General features: G+C 44.5%; 1 protein-coding gene and 1 non-coding gene across 2 annotated transcripts in view; both read right to left on the bottom strand.

Annotated features, from left to right (window-relative positions):
- LOC145414664 (uncharacterized) overlaps positions 1–18667 on the bottom strand; it is a 93868-nt gene extending 75201 nt beyond the window's left edge. The window contains exons 1-5 of the mRNA XM_080284183.1: positions 18528–18667; positions 17484–17726; positions 16507–16625; positions 13255–13365; positions 11344–11475 (exon numbers count right to left, since the gene is read on the bottom strand). Of these exons, the coding sequence (XP_080140309.1) occupies positions 11344–11475; positions 13255–13365; positions 16507–16625; positions 17484–17726; positions 18528–18667 (745 nt within the window). The remainder of the gene's footprint in view (positions 1–11343; positions 11476–13254; positions 13366–16506; positions 16626–17483; positions 17727–18527) is intronic.
- Positions 16904–17022, bottom strand: LOC145414755 (5S ribosomal RNA). The gene has a single exon (XR_013899925.1). It is a non-coding gene; the product is annotated as a 5S ribosomal RNA (ribosomal RNA).
- Positions 18668–18920: the final 253 nt, after the last annotated feature.

Here is an 18920-nt window from a genome sequence, read left to right as displayed (position 1 = left end):
TGCCCAGATCTTCAAAGACTGGTTCCACTGCCAATTCGTCAAGGAGGTCATCAATTACCAGATGAAGCACTGGGAATCCCATGCAACCAGGTAAAGGCCCTCCTTCCCCTCGATAATGCACCTGCCCACCCATGCGACAAGGACTTGATGGCTGAGAATAGGCGCATTAGGTACATGTTTAGGCCACCTAATACGACTGCTCTCATCCAACCAATGGACCAAAAAGCGATCGTGGCAACGAAGAGGCTGTACCGAAGAAAGTTCCTGGACGAGGTGATAGTTGTTCTCAAGGATGAAGACGAGCACAGGGAGGGACGGGACATGCGTGGCCAGCGGACTTTGGAAAACCTTTGCCGCTACAACATCAAGTCTGCAATCTACAACTGGGCCAGTGCATGGAAGGAAGTCCCTGTCAAGACTCTAGAAAATGGTTGGTCTCGTCTGCTTCTCAGAACGGATGTGGAGCATGATTTCTTAGGTTTTGACGTGGATGACTTCCATGCACGTTTACATGCGCACGGCGACGATGTTAATGTGGATGAAGTGCGTGAGTGGTTGGATGACAACGAGGGAAATCCTGAGTATCAGACCATGTCTGATATTGAGATCGCATCTTCAGTTGCAGGTGTCAGTACCCAGTTTGAAGATTCTGACAAGGATGGCGACGAGGATGCAGACTCCTCTCAGCGTGACACTACTCCAGCCATCCCCAAGCTAAGCGCACTCCAGGAACACGTAGAGTTCATCCTCAACTACCTGGAACACCCGGACTGCGACAGGGAGATGGGGCCCTTGGGACTTGTGGAGGAAGTGCGCGCTTTCAGGCAGCGCATCATTAATCGCCAAAATTGTCATTCCTTGCGTCAATCAACCATTGACAGCTTTTTCAGACCCGTGATCCCCGCTGTGCCCAGCCCTGGCTCCACACCATTGCCTCCCCAAGACAAGCCCTCATCCTCTGAGCCACAGCCCAGCACATCAGCCACAGTGGAGTCACCACTGGATGTGAGTTTGCGTCTCTCTTCAGAGTCGTCTGCAGTGGGTAGTCCATTACCACGTCCCAGCGATGCATCCCTAGACCATCTGCATCAGCTACTCTCAGACTGTGACAGTGAATAAAAACAGTGTGTAGTGTTAAGAAATCAGAATTCTGAGTGCAAAGACTTAAGTGCAGAGTGCAACACTGACTTTATTGATGTTCAATGGAGCGCAAATTAGACTAGAAGGTGTAGTGTTAAGAAAATGGATTTATGAGCGCAAAGACCTAAGTGCAGAGTACAACACTTATTTCATTAAGGTGCAATGGAGTGCAAGTAAGACTAGAGTGCACAGTGTTAAGAGAATGGAATTCTGAGAGCAAATGACTAAGTTCAGTGCAAGACTTCATGTACAGTGTACTGCAGGTGCTTCAGATACTCCTTTTTGCTGTCAGAGTCTGAGAGGAGGCAGGTTATTCATTGAGATGGCCAGGGACTTGTTGTAAGTACCCAGAATGGTTCATATTGTACTGTATTATCCATACTTACCTCTAAAACCTCATTTCACTCTTTTATGTCCCTTCTTGGTGTGAATAGGGTCTTAGATGCTATGTATGTGCAGTAGGGAGATGTTTTTCTGAGTTAGGCTAGGTTAGGGTCCATAAGTACCAGTTCAAGAGCTAGGGACTTCTTGTAAGTACCCAGAATGTTTAATATTGTATAAACTTACCTCTAAAACCTCATTCTGTTTTTTTTGCTTTCATTTCAGACTTTTATGTCCCTTATTGGTGTGAATTGGGTCTTAAGTAGATGCTAAGCATATCCAGTAGGGAGTTGTATAGGTGTTTTTCTGTGTCAGAGTAGGTTAAGGTCCATAAGTACAGGTCCAGGAGGCTGGGGCCCACTACCCAGATGGGACCACTTTCCGGACATGCTTTTGGCTCTATTGCATTGGATAGTAGAGGGATTACTGTATGTATATATATATATATATATATATATATATACAGTAATCCCTCTACTATCCAATGCAATAGAGCTAAAAGCATATATATATATATATATATATATATATATATATATGTTTCTTGTTTTGTTTTTGGTGGCGGCTTCAACATGCTCGCATGCGTCAGCCTTGGTCACCTAATGGCGGCCCTCCATGCTGCTTGATCTATGGCAGCCTCCATGTTCAGTCCCTCAACCCTGTGGTCACACTTCATGACCTTGTCCCACGTCTTTCTCGGTCTACCCCTCGCAACCCCACCCCCAATATTAACACTTCTCGCCTTCTGCACCCAATTATCATCCCCCTCCTCTCCACATGCCCAAACCACCTCAATCTACCTCTCCTCATCACAACACCAATACACTCCAGTCCCATCCTACCTCTCAACTCTTCCATTGTAAACCCAGCTCCCCCAGGCGCTGCGACCAGGGAAGCACTGCACATCCACCTAATCATTGTCATTTCTGTACATTTGAGCCTGCGAATATCCACTTTCTTTACTGCCCAAGTCTCACTACCATACAGCATCACACTCCTAACACATGCTGCATACAAAGACCCTTCAGCACGTAGGGAGAGTCCTCTCAGTATAAGGAAAGGCAACAGCTCCCTGAACTTCTTCCAACCACTTCTCACCCTAGCCAGAGCTAGCTCCAGCCCCACCTCCAGCACATAGCGTGTCTCCCAAATAACAAAACTCTTCCACACACTCAAGAGACTCACCAGCAAGTTCAATCCTTTCATACCTGACAATCTCCACCTGCTCTCCCTGACAAGCTGCACACATAAAATCAGCATTTTCTTGCAGTCTACTTCTAATACCACTACATCTCTTGTGCACCCATTTATCACAAACACTGCACAAGATGGAATTACTTCCCACTCCCTTGTGGCAAATTGCACATGGCCACTCTCCCTCTTCTTTGATTGTACTGCCACCAACCCTAGACATCATCACTTTTGTTTTATCTGCATTTACCCTTAAGCCCTTGTGCCCCATACCATCTCACCACTTTCTGAATCTTTCCTCTGCCTCCCTTTCATTCTCTGCAATCAATACCAGATCGTCACCTTACAAATCATGTCCCACGGGAGTCCATTTCTGAAGTCACGTGAGATGGCTTCAAGTACCATGATAAACAACAAGGGACTCAAAACTGACCCCTGATGAACACCAATATTCATGGAAAACTCATCACTCAAATCTCCATTCACTCTCACCTGGGTGCGAACACCCACGTACATGGCCATAACCACCCTAACCAACCACTCCTCCAGTCCAAGCATTCTTATTGCCCACTTCAACACCTCTCTAGGGACTCTGTCAATGGCCTGTGCCAAATCAACAAAAACAAAATACAGATCCCTTTTCTTTCCAAAATATTTTTCCTGAAGCTGTCGAACAATGAATATGGCATCAGTGGTCCCCCTGCCTGGCATAACCCCTAACTGCATCTCATTAATATTCACTCTTTCTCTAATCATATATATACTGTACATATATATTTACAGTATACAGTAAACTCTCGATATAACGAACCACGGTATTGAGAATTTCGGATATAATAAACAGCCAAATTGCAACTGAACTTCCCCCGGATTTTGTGAACTAAAATGCCGGCTGTGGCAGCTCAGGTCACCACCACACCCCCAGGAGGAGGACACGGAGGGCTAGACGGCGTGTGGAACGTGCCCGGGCAATATGGACATAAGTTCACCCGGGCCGCGCGCCCCTACTCCCCGGAACTCGCCCGCTGCCACTACCTTAGTCAAAGTTCACTACCTTCTGGGTGAGCTGACCACTGACAGGATCGGGGTGGAACTGGCCTAACAGTTCCGAGCAGCACCCCAGTGATGGCCGGTAGCCACACATTACCTGAGACGGCCTGTAGCTGCTCAGAGACGAAGGAGACGGCCTGTAGCCGCTCTGAAACAAGGGCAACGGCCTGCAGCCAGGCACCAGTGATGGCCTGTTGCTGCACCCAAAAAAGGCCACGGTCTGTAGCCGGGCCACTAATTAGGAGACAGCCTGTAGCTGCTTCGCCCAGTGCTGTTCACACACCCTACAGAGACCAGCCATGGCCTGTAGCCTCACTGGGGAGTGACTGGTATGTCCCCTCTCCTTCTGTAGTTACCTCGGAGGGCATGACACTGGCGACGGCCTGTAGCCGCTCCTCTCTTGCACGTCTCCCTCCTTGCGGGACTGAGGTGACGGCCTGCAGCCGCACCAACAGGCAGGTGACAGCCGGTAGCTGCACTTTGCCTGTGTTCCCATCAGGGAGTTGGGTCCTGGCAACGGCCTGTAGCCGCCCTCCATCTGTTGCACAAGGGAACCCAACGACGGCCTGTAGCCGCACCAGGAAGAGATGCCAAAGTCTCTCACCCCCTGTGACTCCACAATGAGATGGTCACCTGTGCTCAGTTCTGCCCTCCAGTAGGAGCACAGATTACCCTCCTGTCCACCCAGACTGAGGCAACCTGCAGGAGGAGGACCACTGCCCCGAGGATTGGTGGAGAGGCTCCGTACTGTCCCCAGGGTTTTTCTCCCTCCATCCGGAGGAAGAGGGCGACCAACTGACGGACTCCGGCAGGGGATGCCGCCGCAGCCCAGCCCTGACATCGGCGCCTCCAGTAGAAGACTCCTCCAAGGACGTCCCCCGGACCTCCAGGCGGGCCCACTCCCCACCCCGACGAGCAATGCCCGTCCTCCACCTGGTGCCTGAATGAGCGCCTCGAACGCCTGTTTGGCTCCAGTCCCAAGGGCCAGACCCCAGTCCCCAGCCCTGGCAGCACACAGCCCAAGCCCCAGCTGAGAGACGAAGCCCCTGAGAGTGGTCCCATGGCTGTGGGATGAAGAGACTCCTAAAAGGCCTCCGCCTACCTCAGGCCGAGAGTTGTGAGTCCTGGACCTCCCCTTCCCCCTGCGAAACAAAGTGGACCTAAAGACAGTGAAATATCAGAGAACAATGAGGTCGGCATTTAAGGCACGAGAGTGAGTGTAACATAATATAAGTGTACAGTGAGGTCAAGAAGGGACATAAACCAAAAAATAAAAGAACAGGCACCTCAGTGAAATCAAATCATAAGTGTAAAGTGAGGCCAAGTAAGAACATAAAAGAGCATGTGTAAAGAACACGCGCCTCAGTGATATCTAACAGTGAATATACATGCAGTGACACCTCACCCCCCCCCCCTGTAACGGCGCCTGTAACATAGTGTCATGATCTACTCTCCTTCCTTGTGCAGAGTCAGTAACACCCCCCCCCCCCTTTATCAGTCTAAAAACTTAATGCCAGAACAGTGAATGCCCCACGAAAGTGCCTCCTCACCACAGACAGTGTAACAGTGCTTTGCTCTCCTGAACCAGACTTAGACTCCTGTACATCTAGTATCCTGTGCAATACTCTACCCACTAGACAGTGTAATAGTGCTTTGCTCTCTTGAACCAGACTTAGACTCCTGTACATCTAGTATCCTGTGCAACACTCTACCCACTAATACCAGCCCACGTATTGATTTTTGCCTACGAGAATTTATAAGATTGTCTACCTGTTCCACAGCAATCGAATTTGTCAATATACGTGCAAAGTTATTGCCCTGCATTTTTATGCCCTGGCCCTCTCTTGTTTGTCTAAGTTCTATTCTAGAAAGGGAACCAGCTGCACTCTAGTCGTTCTAGGAATGGGAAGCCGCCCCTTAAACACCTAGCATGACATGAACAAAGGTCGCTTTCTGAGGGGAAAGTTCGGGAATTAGCCCACGGTGACAACAGCATCCCTTCCTGGCACAGTAAGAGTACTTCAACAGCATCCCTTCCTTGCACAGTAAGTGTACTTCAACAGCATCCCTTCCTGGCACAGTATGTGTACTTCAACAGCATCCCTTCCTGGCACAGTAAGTGTACTTCAACAACATCCCTTCCTGGCACAGTAAGTGTACTTCAACAGCATCTCTTCCTGGCACAGTAAGTGTACTTCAACAGCATCCCTTCCTGGCACAGTAAGTGTACTGTAACAGTACTACATTATATGTATTATTAAAGGTACAGTATTGTACTTATAGGTACAACTTCATACAGTATTGTACTAATGTACAACTTCATAAACCACTGAATTCTCCATGTAAAACTTCATAGAGTTAGTTTAGGTTATGTCTGAGCACAAAGGACCGAACGACTACCCTTATATAGTACGAACTGACTTCGGTAATGTGGAGAATGAAGAATAAAAGACTGACTGACTAAGAGGGTGTATGTAGGTGAAATGGAGGGAGGGAGAGGGAGGGGAAGACCGAGGATGAGGTGGAGGGCTGGAGTTGAGAGGTATATGAGGGAAGGGGGAAGTGAGCTGGAGGAAGGGCAGTCAAGAGTGACTTGAAGGTATTTTGTCTGCAGCCACCCTTTGCGGGATTAAGTTGTCAGGCTATAGATAGATAGATGGAGTTCAGTAATCCCTTGGAAATACCGACCCCTCATATATAGTAAACTTTCGGATATAGCAACCCACCCCTCCCCCTAATTAGTTCGTTATATCGAGGGTATACCGTACACTCGCACCAGAAAGTATCGGTGCAGAAAGTGTGTTAAATATTATGACACCCAGAACAAAGGGAACTGGAAATTGCGGTTCTGTCCTCCCACACGCATGCATCCCAGACGACAGATGAACGCTATTTCAAATACCTCTTGTGTCCTCCATACTGAGCAGGGAATGGCAACAATTGTTAAATATATATACAGGTATTAACGGGCTGTCCCTGCCACATGATCGAATCATTCCGGATGGCATTGGACCCACCGTGCACCGATACTTTCTGGTGCAAGTGTACATATACATACAAATACACACACATATACATATAGCTACACACACACATACACACACATTTACTATATATAAATATATATACAAGTAAACGCTCAATTATCTGTTGTAATTCAGCCCTACACTAAATAACGTGAAATGCTGAATATTGCATAGTAACCCCCCCATCGGTTCAACCTGCGGCGTCGAGCTGGATATTGAGATACTATTATCCATCTCGATCATCTAGACTAAAAACTTTTTTACGCATAAAAGATGAAAACTAAGCACAAAATACAATAAAAAAAAAAAAAATGGTACAGTACAGTAATACAGTACAGCGCTGGTTGGCTACCACTCATTGGCCAGCTGGCACTCCTCAATGCTGGAAATTGCATAGAACCGCCAAGTACGTCCCATTTTGGCCCTGGACGTTGGGTAATATTGCTGGATATTGCTTTAGTATCGATAGATATTGTGATAATGGATAACTAAGAGTTTATATGAGGCATTTAGTAACATACTGGTGTAAGCGCCGAAAAGTAAACACGGAGAAAAACGCGGTCAAAGTTTTCCAACTTTCAGATGCGATAGTTCGGGCAAATATTGAGCTACAGAGTTGGGGTTGGTCTTAAAATGATTTTCAGAGTGTGTGCTTGCATGCCATTAAGGTAAAAAGAATGAGATTTTATTGCATTCTGAAAGAGGAAACGATGACCGCATTTTTCTCCGATTGAGATTTTTTATACCGTGTAACGCATAGCAAAGAAATGGTATAAACACCCCCCCAAACAATAAAGAGACCCCCAAAGACTGTGTGTTGCTAGTTTAGAGATATCTTCATCAAACTCACATCGCCCCATCACACTCCTCTGCACCCTCTCTAAAGTCACTGAACAACTGATACTACAACTAGTCACACCTCACACTCACCTAGCCCAGTCACAACATGGCTTTAGGCCACTACACTCCACAAACACCCTTCTTACAGACCTTAGACAGAGAGTTTTCGATGGAATGAATTCAGCTAGGCCACCACACTGAACACTCCTAGTCACACTAGACTGCAAAGCTTTTGATGCCATCCCCCGCCACAACCAGACAAACAAAATACTCAACACAAACACGCACAACAACACAAAAAGATGGCTGGCAAACTACTTAGCAGGCAGATGTGCACACGTAACATTTGCCGGTCAGTCTTCTAACATCAGAAACTTCACAAACGGCGTCCCCCAAGGATCTGTTTTGTCCCCCACACTCTTTAATCTATATATGCACGACATACCCACACCCTACACACCACAGATACACATAGCTTCCTATGCAGATGATATAACACTTACATGTACACACCAAAACTCAAACACAGCTGCACACATCATTCAACCTTACCTCAACACACTACACGAATGGTTCACCACAAACAGGCTCAAAATAGCCCCAGCCAAATCTACAGTTACTCTTCTCACAAACTGGACAGCAGAACACAGTCACATCCCACACCTCACCATAAACAACACTCCACTACCACACACACACACACACACACACACACACACACACACACACACACACACACACACACACACAAAATCCTTGGTGTAACATACAATACATCAATGTCATTCAAACAATACATCACAAACATTAAAAATAAAATAACACCAAGACTCAATGCTTTGAGGTCACTTGCCCATACAACATTCGGACACAACAAAGAAACCCCCACCACAGTATACAAACAATACATACGTTCAGTGATGAATTATGCAAGCCCAGCCTGGGCTGCTAACCTGACCAAAACACACTACAACACTCTACAGACCATACAGAACAATGCCCTAAAAATAATCACAGGCTGCACAGCTACTACACGCACAGACCACTTACATCAAGAAACCAAAGTCCTCAAGGTCAAGGATCACCTAGACATGAGAGGCACCCAGTTTCTTGCTGCAGCCTCCACAAACCCACAACATCCACTACAGTACATGGCAGCACATCCACCCACACCAAGGAACATCAAAACAACACCCAGCACACGATACCATACACAGATACTGTCATCTCTCCCCCCTCGCCCACCTCAGACCAGCTTCCAGAAGCATATCCACACTCAGATCACCCGCTGCTCCATTCAGTCACTTAAAGACAACACACAGCTGCATGCACGGCCTCTTGACATTCACCCTTCTGAATCCTATCTTCCTCGTGAGAACAGGGTCCACCTGGCCAGGCTGAGATGTGGGCACCATCCAGCCCTCTTAAGCTACCAGAAGAGGCTGGATGACTCCGTCGCTGATGCCTGTCCAGGATGCAACACAGCACCCCATACTATGAAGCACAGTATGGAAGACTGCATTGCACACAATCACCTACGCCAACAACACAACATACACTCTTTGAGAGCTCTGTGGGAAAGCCAGGTCTCGGCCATGGCCTTCCTAAGGGACTCGGGGCTGTTCGGCCAGACTGCCTAGGGAACAACAGCTACTACTACTCCATGACTATCTTCATATTCATGGCTACCAGTGGACGATTTTGTGTACCCTGCAGGTAAGAGTGAAGGATAACAACCGAGCCTTTGTTCACATCCGTCCACTCGGCACAGAAGACGGTGCATCATTGGCTCATGCCACGTCCTCCCACCTGTGTTACTTGAAACTGTGTTTCTAAAATTCCAGAAAATTGGGCTCTTGAGTCTTTTCAGCTCGACCATATTGCAGGTGCGAAAATCGAATACTTTGGTGCTTGGGGGAATACAATGCTATACTTAACTCAATTTTGCCCGATGTGTTCACCAGCATGTTATATATATATATATATATATATATACACACACACACACTAATTATACCGTATATGCAGTATATGGAAACATATAGCAAATTCAGCAAATGTAACTGCAAACAAGGAACAACGATAGGATACAGTTCGAGGAAATGCTTGATGCAGTTTGTAAAACTTTTTGGCATACATCATACCGCTGCACGATAAACCAATCAAAATTAGTGGTAAACCATTTAATTTCATTTATAAAGGTTCCACCATGCTTACGATAGTCAACCTTGGTCATGTAATGGTAGCTCTCTGTGTTGCCTGATCGCTGGCACCCTCCCTATTCCGTTTACTATCCTTGAGGCCACTCTCTATGACCTCATCCCAAGTCTTTTTTGGTCTGTCCCTCGCAACCCCACCCTCAATGTTCACACCTCTCACCTTCTATACCCAGTTGTCATCCTCCATCCTCTAAACATGCCAAAACCATCTTAACTTACCCCTCCTCATCACAACACTGTTACTGTACATTCAAGTCCCATCGTTCATCTCGATTCTTCAATCGCAATCCTAACTCTCACGGCCTCTCATTCAAGGAAGCACAACACATCCACCTAATCATTATCAAGACTGTATGTTTGTGCCTACAAATATCCTCTTCCTTTACTTTCTTGGACTCTTTACCATACAGCATTACACTCCTAACACATGCTGCAACAAGGACCCCTTAACAAGGAGGGAGAGCCTTCTCAGCACCAGGGGAGGTAACAGCTCCCCAGACTTCCTCAAACCAATCCTTCCCCTTGCTACAAAGCTAGCTCCAGCCTCGCCTCTAGTACATAACATGTCCCCCAAATAAAACTCTTACACACGCTCAACAGACTCTCCAGCAAAAATAATCCTTTCATGCCTCTCAATCTCTTCATGCTCTACCTAACACATCACACACACAAAATCGGCATTATTTCACAGCCTACCTCTCATACCACTACATCTATGCAACACCTTACCAAAAATACTACACAAGATGGAGTTACTTCCCATACCATTTTGGCAAACTGCACATGGCCAGACTCTCTCTGCTTTTACAGTACCAGCACCAGCCCTAGATATCATCACTTTTGTTTTGTTCACACTTACTCTCAAATCTTCATACCCCATTCTAATTTTCCACTTCCTAAATTTTTCCTCCACATCCCTCTCATTTTCTGCAATCAGCACCATCTCCCATGGAAGTCCAGTTCTGAAGTCATGTGAGAGAACTTCAAGCATTGTGATAAACAATAAGGGGCTCAAGCCTGACCCCTGATGCACACCATCATTCACAGAAAAATCACTCAAACCTCTGTTCACTCTCACTTGGGTGTAACGACCCTTGTACATTGCCATAGCCAAACTAACCACTCCAGCCACTCCTTGATCCTAAGCTTTCTCATTTCCCATAAAACATAGCCTGTATTAGTTTTTTTTTTTTTTTATAAATAAAAAGTTGGTCCTATGACGGCAAAAATTCATTAATGAAAGTTGATCTAGCATAGCAAAGAATTCATTTCTGGCAACTTCATTAATTTGGCCATGATATAATGTCATGTTTGACTCACCTACAGTTACCTCCCACTGTCATTACACTATGTAAGCAAGATAAAACCACATTTTGAACAACAATTGAAGACTCCTTCTCTCACCAGCCTTGTGGTGGAATTAAACCTGCTTATTTTCAAAAGCTTAGTCAGACACCTCTTACCTTTCACCTGATTAAGAATGGGGGGAGACTCACATGGATTGTTAACGATGGGAGGGTCTCGGTTGAAGAAATTGATGTGCCTGGTGAAATCAGCACGGACAGAGGCAACGTTGGGAACGCAGCAGGTGAAGATGTACCCACCTCCACACTTATTCACTGGAGTACCTGGAAAAAAAAAAAAAAAAAAAAAAAAGAGCTCTGCTACTAGTTTTATCTCAACTCAGCCTAAAATTACAACATACTGTACATTTATATACATATCATTCATTAACCCTTTCAGTTGAAGCACAAAGAGAGACTACAGGAAATGAAGCCAACATTTTTAAAAATCTGTCTTATCAAGAAAGATGAGAGAAACTGGATTAACAGAAACTGGCATATGGAACATCGAGGGGAGGATATGCAAGAATTTCAAGATACTTCAGAGGATGTATGAGAGACATGTCTGAAGATCTGTTTATACTGCAAGCAAGGACAGCTATATGGGGATACATTGATAAGATTTACAAATGATGGTCAAGGCTAGATAAGGGGACGTATGATTTTTGGAATCTGATGATGGACAACAGACGAGTTTGTCCAAATTCGTCATTTCGGCTGAGTTGGTAATGGGCTTTGAAAAGAGACCAGTTGGGTTGTTGAAGCACCAGAAACAAGCACTGGGCTACGAGGTGGCCCAGCCCCCCTTCTCTAGCAAGGGGGAAATCAATTACTACAACCAAAAACAAAAATACAATTATAATGCACACACTGGTATAATACACGACCGAGCTGACCACCACACTGAGTACAGTCTAAACCTGGAGTCACAGCCCTAATCAAATGGGCCTCATCCAGAGGTCTTCTGTGACTCATAAAAATAAAAACTGCATTCTTTTTTTTATATGCGCGGCACTTTACTAGCCTGGGACAAAGGACAACATTCATCTTTGAACCCTGGTCGTTATGGGAAAAACACGCCTGCCCAGCACCCCTTCAACACCCTTCCGCTCCAGTCTCTCTCTCTTGTCCAGCAGTCTGTTAATATTACATATCCTGCCTGACTACACTCCAATGTGTCCAGTACGAAAAGCCAGTTCAGCACATCGGCAATGGCTGCATAAATGTATACTGAACTTTTCAAATACTGTCCTTTTGTAAACAGCAGGATGTGAATAAAAAGGAGAGAAAAGGACAGTTTTAGACTATCCTTTTGCTTCAAAAAAGTAAAAGGTCCCCAAAAGGACAGACTCCTTTAAAAGGACTGGCAATCTGGCTGCCCGAGCGGGATGGACATAGCAGGCCACGTGGAAAGGCGCGGGAAGGGCCGGTGTAGCTAAATATCTTGTTCCCATTACACACACACACACATACATGTATGTGTGTGTGTATATATATATATATATATATATATATATATATATATATATATATATATATATATATACACACACACACACACATACATGTATATATATATATATATATATATATATATATATATATATATATATATATATATACACACACACACACACACACACACATATATATATATATATATATATATATATATATATATATATATATATATATATCTGGCGCAATATAAAACTTATGCACATAAGTATAATGTAAATTACTCCTAACCACACACTCCAACAAAGGTAGACACTTCTCGAACAAAAAGGGGCAGGGTGGCTCAGTGGTAGAGCGTCGGACTCGGGACCGGGGGTTGTGAGTTCCAGCCACGCCCGGTAGGAGGGGTAGCGCCCTCCTGTCACCTAGCAGGGCTATATGATCTAATAAGGTCTAGTTCGGGTGAACATTTCAACTTTTCTCGCACAACATATACAAACTAGCACTGCAAAAGTATACGTATACAGTAGGCCTACTGTGCATTGCTGTCAATAAAACTGTTGGTTGCCAATTCATATCAGTGCTTTACAACTTTCATGATCTTACCTCCACGGATAAGACAGGTGAGGATGAAGGAACAGGAGGCCTTAACACCGTTGTGTTCGCAGGTCTCCGGCAGTGACAGCACCCCTGTCAAGAAGCGACCTTCTTGGGGATCTGTGAATATAAAACATGTCATGTACGATATTTCTCCCACTCCGTCATAAATAGGATTTGAAGTCCAGTAAGTTACATTCTGGATACAAATTTTTGTCAATAATAAATGCCAGGGGCGCACCCAGGAATTTTCTAAGGGGGGGGGCGTAGTGAGGTGAGGCTAGGTAATCCGATAATTACGGGGAGGTCACATGCAAGTTTAGAGTCAGGGAACTGCTGGCTCATGTGTTACTCTTTGTTTGTACTTGCCAATTTTTCATGTTTTGCTGTTATCGAAATAAATATATATAAATTTTTAAAGGATCCAGAGAGCTAAGGAGAGGGGGGCCCGGGCCCGGTGGTACCCCCCCCCCTAGGAGCGCCCCAGATACATGCAGTACTGACACAGTACAGACCGGAAAGTATGAGTTTGGCCTACACCATTTTCTTTAGCTACAACTGGGCATAAAAAGAAAACTAGAATATGCAGGAGTTTAAGGTTAACTATACTGTATATCAAGATATCATATATCTGTATGTTACTGGGAATTCGTGTAACCAGTGTTAATCCATAAGGAATTCGTGAAAAGTTTAAACTAGGATGAGTTAATTACGGTTAGGTTAATTTAGACTGCGGTTAGGTTTGGCGGGGATAATCAAGGTTAAGTTTAGGTTAGGTCATGGATTAGGTTAGGCTAGGTTAGTTAGGTGTGATAGGACAGGTTAGCTTAACTTAGATGAACGGTTAACATAACTTAGCTTTTATCTAACTTAACCAAACCTAACCTAACCTTACTAACCTAGCTTAACCTAACCTAAACAACCTAGATTATCCCAGCCTAACATAACCGCTACCTAAATTAACCAAACCTTAATTAACCCATCCTAATTTAAATTTTAAATCGTTTTACGAATTCCCTAGGGATTTCATGAAGTCACTGGTTACACAAATTCCCTGTAAAACTCACACACACACACAATTATATCTATATCTATATCTATCTATCTATCTATATATATATATATATATATATATATATATATATATATATATATATATATATATTATATGAGCCTCAGTGGTACCACTCTCTGTGGTACAGTGGTAGAGTGTGCGTTTCGTACACTGGTGCATCAGGGTTCGCGCACCGCCAGGGTAATAAACTTTGGAAGTGTTTACCCGGCCACGTACTGCATTGGCGGACACAAAGGATGCTGTGGCTGAACCAGTGTCGCTTACTATGAATTATGCTTGCACCCAGTCGGTTTGCGCAGGCCGATTACACGTGGTTCACAGACTACACATACATCCAAAGCCACTCCAACACAACAATTACACTTACAAGCACTTCTCACCCTACATACAATCTCTACCAGACAGCCTAAGCCACTTGGTAGACATACATTGGCTGTATCGTTCCGTCTTCGGTCGGGATAGGCCGGTCCTGCAGTGGATACTCATATATACTGTATATATATATATATATATATATATATATATATATATATATATATGAAGAGAAGGTAACTGCAATAGGCCAGCTGACCCATGCTAGGTACTGTAGCTCCTACAGGAGTGACTAAACTACTAGAAAAAGACAAGGATAGCAAAAGAAGAAGGCTCTCCCCGTTCTCCAAAAACTCCAGCCAAAGCCGGCAGGAAAACTTCAAAAGGAACATCACGCAGTATGGAAAAAACGGGCGTGGACATTTTATAGGACAGTGTGAAAAAATAAAAGAGACTATCGTAGTTAAACCTGAAAAGGAAATGAATGCATTAGTACTGGTTATAAGATTTTTTTTTTTATATCCAACCCTTATGTGTCATATGCTTATCAAGCCTATGCTTAAAACTCTGAATGGGAGGGACAGCAACTACATTACTAGGTAGCTTATTCCATTCGTCTACTACTCTATTGCCAAACCAATATCTACCTACTTCCTTACTGAAACGGAATTAATCTAGTTTGAAACCATTACTTCTAGTTCTATTCTGTATGCCCATTTTAAGTATCTTGCTAATATCTCCCTTATTTACTCCCTTCATCCACTTAAACACGTCAATTAAGTCTCCCCTTACTCTACGCCATTCTAGCGAGAACAAATTTAGTCTTTTTAATGTCTTCATATGAAAGATAATGAACAACATGTATCATTTCTGTCATTCTTCTCTGTACATTTTCTACCAAATTTATATCCATTCTATAGTATGGACACCGAAATTGCACTGCAGTGTCTAAATATGGCCTTACAAATGCTAGATAAAGTTGCAATATTACTTTAGATGTCCTATTGCTCACGCCTCGCGAATTAAATCCCAGACCCCTATTTGCTGTATTTCTCGCATTAATACACTGTTGCCTTGGTTTGAGGTCTTTGCTAACCATAACTTCTAGATCTTTAACATTCCGATTTACTAATATCTTTACTGACTGATTGATTGATATTTTACTGTTGTGAAAGGTACACAGTAGGCTACTTATACAACAAAACAAGGTGGTGGATCTTGCCACACACCAAGCAAATACAGTGACATACAATCAATGGTTATAAAAGTAACAAAAGGAGGTGGATTTAGCCATGCACCTTCTACAGTAAATAACATTTTATACAATCAGTGGTTATTACATCGTGGGTGTAGGCACAAGTCCCTCAGTAATTATCAAAGTATGCGTTAAAGGATGAAATATGGATTTATAAGGTGTATTACATACTGTACATTAGTGACTCTAGTGAGTAACAGTATCAGGGCAGTCTAGAAGCACAGCAATGCCCACAGTCGACGCTGACAACGCACCGCCTCATCGGTGAAGCGAATGGGGTCGATCGGGGAGTGATAGGCAAAAACACCCACCCACTCAACTTCACTACTATCTAGTTATGTAATTGTTCTATACAAGTCCCTCAGTGATCAGTGGTAGGCTATACACCAGTGTTTTCTTGCGCAGTCTTGAGTGGTATACTGTAGTTGTTAGCGGCAATGGTTAGGTTAGGTTTGACGTAATCTGTGCGGCTATGATGTAGATGTACAAACAAAATACGTATAATATTAACATAGTGAATGGTGCTTTCTAGAACATCGATACAAATACAGGGTGTTCATGGAGAATGGATAGTTTCACATATACATATCAGGGCAGAAAAATTACAAGTTAAGCTAACCACTGGACTTCAGTGTCTCAACTTCAGCTCCATCCTCTCGCTCAGCCCCGCCCCACTCTATATTAACCGTTCCCACCCGGCCCCAAGTTGTCCCACAATCTCTGACACTGCCGCCAGGTCTTGGCGCACGTCAACTATAATCAGGCTTTTCAGCCTGGGCGCCAGATGCTGCCCTATACTCATTTTTTTTTTTTTTATCAAGGCAAAGATGCACTTGACAGGTTGATGATGATTGGCTGAATGCAACGTTACTTCATGATCTCTTTACTCGTTCCATCCATCCATCCATCCATTGCCAGACGCCATGTATCCCAAACGGGGTGGTCAAGGGCTTAGAGTTAATTGTTTTACAGGGAGGGGCACTAATCCTCCACCAACCCCACTTGACACGTAGGGATGCCAACAGCATCTGGTGTTCCCAGGCGGTCACCCATCCAAGTACTAACCAGACCCAACGTTGCTTAACTTCGCTGATCGGACGGGAAGCGGTGTACTCAACGTGGTATGGCCGTTAGCATTATTAATTGACAACATATATCTGAGGGTAAAATTTACGTTAGTAAATATTATTAGGACATGTTGCATTCAGCCAGTCATCACCAGCCTGTCAAGTGCATCTTCGCCTTGATTAAAAAAAAAAAAAAAACAGTATAGTTCCCCCCCTTGCACGAATCCCTCCCCCCGACCACGTTCAGTTGTCCACCCGCAGGCCGCTCTGCCGTCATGACTCAGAGGAGCGGAAGCCTCAGATGCGTCCAAAGCAGCTACAGAAGCCCAACTTTCCATGTTAAACTTGACAAGGTAGTCCTTCATGTTGCTGCAAACGCTGCTTCACGCGCTGGAGTCTCCGGGTTAGGTCCTGTACTGCCGAATGAAGGTCCCTGATGACGTCCCGTAGACTGGAGTCCTGCTAGCTGGGATTGTCATGGATGGCTGACTGGCCGAGGATTGATGAACATGATGTACTAGCGACTGACTGCACAAGTGCAGCAGTGGATTTTCCTAGCTGTGAGAAAACAGAGGCCTGGAGACGGGCCTCCCAAATATTGGCCGGTGCCGGTGATGGTGGTTGCGCTACTTTGGCTCGGGCTGCAGTGTGCCATGGTGCCGAGGTCGTCCATAGTTTTGGGGGATACAAGGACGAGTGGGCACTGTGTTCCCCTTCACAGTTGCAGCATACGGGTTTGAAGTGTTCGCCCATCTTAACCCACTGACTGTGGCTGTATCATATATGATATCAGAGTCCAAATGGCTCTGACTGCTGCTGTATCATATATGATATCTGAGTCCAAATGGCTCTGACTGCGGCTGTATCATATATGATATCTGAGTCCAAATGGTTCTGACTGCGGCTGTCCTGCTTTCAATTTTCCGCCGTCAGAAATGGCACGAAATAAATCAGCTAACAACTCATGGCACCCTATCGAATATTGCCATACACAGATTATGCATTTTTACGAGGAGCAGAGCTCAGCTGAGTTACCTACAAAATGCCGATGGTAATGATAACGAAATCTTCTCCATGCCGCTGCTAGCAGTAGCCCAAGCAAATACTGGATGAAATCTCTGGATGAGTGTAGTGATGATAGTGATACGTTGTCAGATGACGACAGTGACAGTTCAGATACTGATTTAGGCTACACCTTATCTGATAGCAAGATTGGCACAAGATTGACACTGACGAAACAATGCAACCATACCACATCGTTTGCCTGGCACCACTGCACAGGGAATATTTATTACTTCACGGACATGTTTTACGTTAATTTTTTTGTTTGCTGTGTTGTGTTATATACCATTGAACTCGGGATTTTTTTTCTCTATCGTTTGACAATATTATTTTCTTTCTAATATTTTTTTAATAAATATTTGAAAACTGCCGCACACGGAATGTTCATGTAAACAAACACTGACGCAGTGAACGGGTTAATTTTTTCCATACAGGTGTGCTACCTTCGTGCCTCCCAGCACAAAAGCGGCCCCTTTATGCCGCACTGCACTTCAACGCTAGATGCTCCCACCTGCTGCTGCGGTAGCAAAAGTCAGGTCCCGAAACATAGCGTGCAACCCTCCTGTATCCCATTGGCCTGATGAATACTGTCTGTGGAATCTCCCCTTCTAACAGAGCAATAAGCTGTGGTCTCGGATATTTGCCAAACATTCTTCTCTTCATCCATAGGACATTTTCTTGAGCTTCAAGATCCTCAACCGCCCAGTACACAGGAATTTTGTGAATAATAATAATAATCCTAGCCTGATGGCGGTTGGTAGCAGCTTCCAAAACAACGCCATTAAAGCCATCACTAGTCAAATAATACACAGCATAGCCACATCTCACTGTCACATAGGGACGTGTCTTAGTTTCCTTGAAAAGTACCCCTCAAAATCAGGAAACTGTTTTGCTACAGAAACAG

This window comes from Coenobita brevimanus, chromosome 100 (genome assembly GCF_032717465.1).
Source record: "Coenobita brevimanus isolate Jiangsu-jjx chromosome 100, ASM3271746v2, whole genome shotgun sequence".
NCBI lineage: Eukaryota > Metazoa > Arthropoda > Malacostraca > Decapoda > Coenobitidae > Coenobita > Coenobita brevimanus.
This window is presented reverse-complemented; position numbering and strand designations above follow the sequence as displayed.